Source organism: Myotis brandtii, unplaced genomic scaffold (genome assembly GCF_000412655.1).
Source record: "Myotis brandtii unplaced genomic scaffold, ASM41265v1 scaffold612, whole genome shotgun sequence".
NCBI classification, from domain to species: Eukaryota; Metazoa; Chordata; class Mammalia; order Chiroptera; family Vespertilionidae; genus Myotis; species Myotis brandtii.
This window is the reverse complement of record NW_005370328.1, coordinates 37,347-37,946: the sequence shown is the minus strand read 5'-3', so window position 1 is coordinate 37,946 and position 600 is coordinate 37,347. Positions and strand designations below refer to the sequence as shown.

At 62.5% G+C, this 600-nt stretch overlaps 1 protein-coding gene across 1 annotated transcript in view; it reads left to right on the top strand.

Annotated features, from left to right (window-relative positions):
* HLX (H2.0-like homeobox) overlaps nt 1–600 on the top strand; it is a 16,055-nt gene that overhangs the window by 10,985 nt on the left and 4,470 nt on the right. Inside the window, exon 2 of the mRNA XM_014528043.1 lies at nt 258–421. Coding sequence (XP_014383529.1) covers nt 258–421 — 164 coding nt within the window. The remainder of the gene's footprint in view (nt 1–257; nt 422–600) is intronic.

Sequence of the window (600 nt, the reverse complement as noted above, 5' to 3'; positions counted from 1 at the left end):
GATTTCGGCACGTCGGCGGCCTTTTTTTTGTTGTTGTCTTGGAGGCTTTGGCTGCGTCCGAGGCAGACGTGGGGAGACATCCATCTCATTTTGTTTGAAAAGTTACTCGTTCAAGTTGTCACCGTGTGACAGCTCCGAATAAAGCTAATTTACGACAGCTCCTCCTCTCTTCCCGGAGGATTTCGGAGGCGGCGAGGCCGACCCGGTGCTCAATGGGGCGGGGTCCCCAAGGCCCCCCTCCCGCATTCCCGCGCCAGAGCTCAGGGCTGGGCAGCGTGGGGCGCGAGAGATGGAGCCTTGCGGAGGACACCGATTTTCGGGATAAAGAACCCGATCTGCAGGAAAATGGGGGCCGAGTGATGTCAAGGGATGGACACGTAGGGGCCCCCAGCGCGTTCCGGGAGGCCGCCTATGCCCCGCGGTAATTATGCGGGACCATCCGTTTCCCCAGGCGAGGGCTCCGGGTCTTTGTGACCCACTCTCCTCGCCCGGTGCCGGTTCGGCGCCGCAGAAATCACAGGAGGGTCAGAGTGTCCTCGGAGCCGGGGAGAGGGACGCGCGGAACCCCGCTCGGCCCACGCGGCAGCGGCAAACACTTTG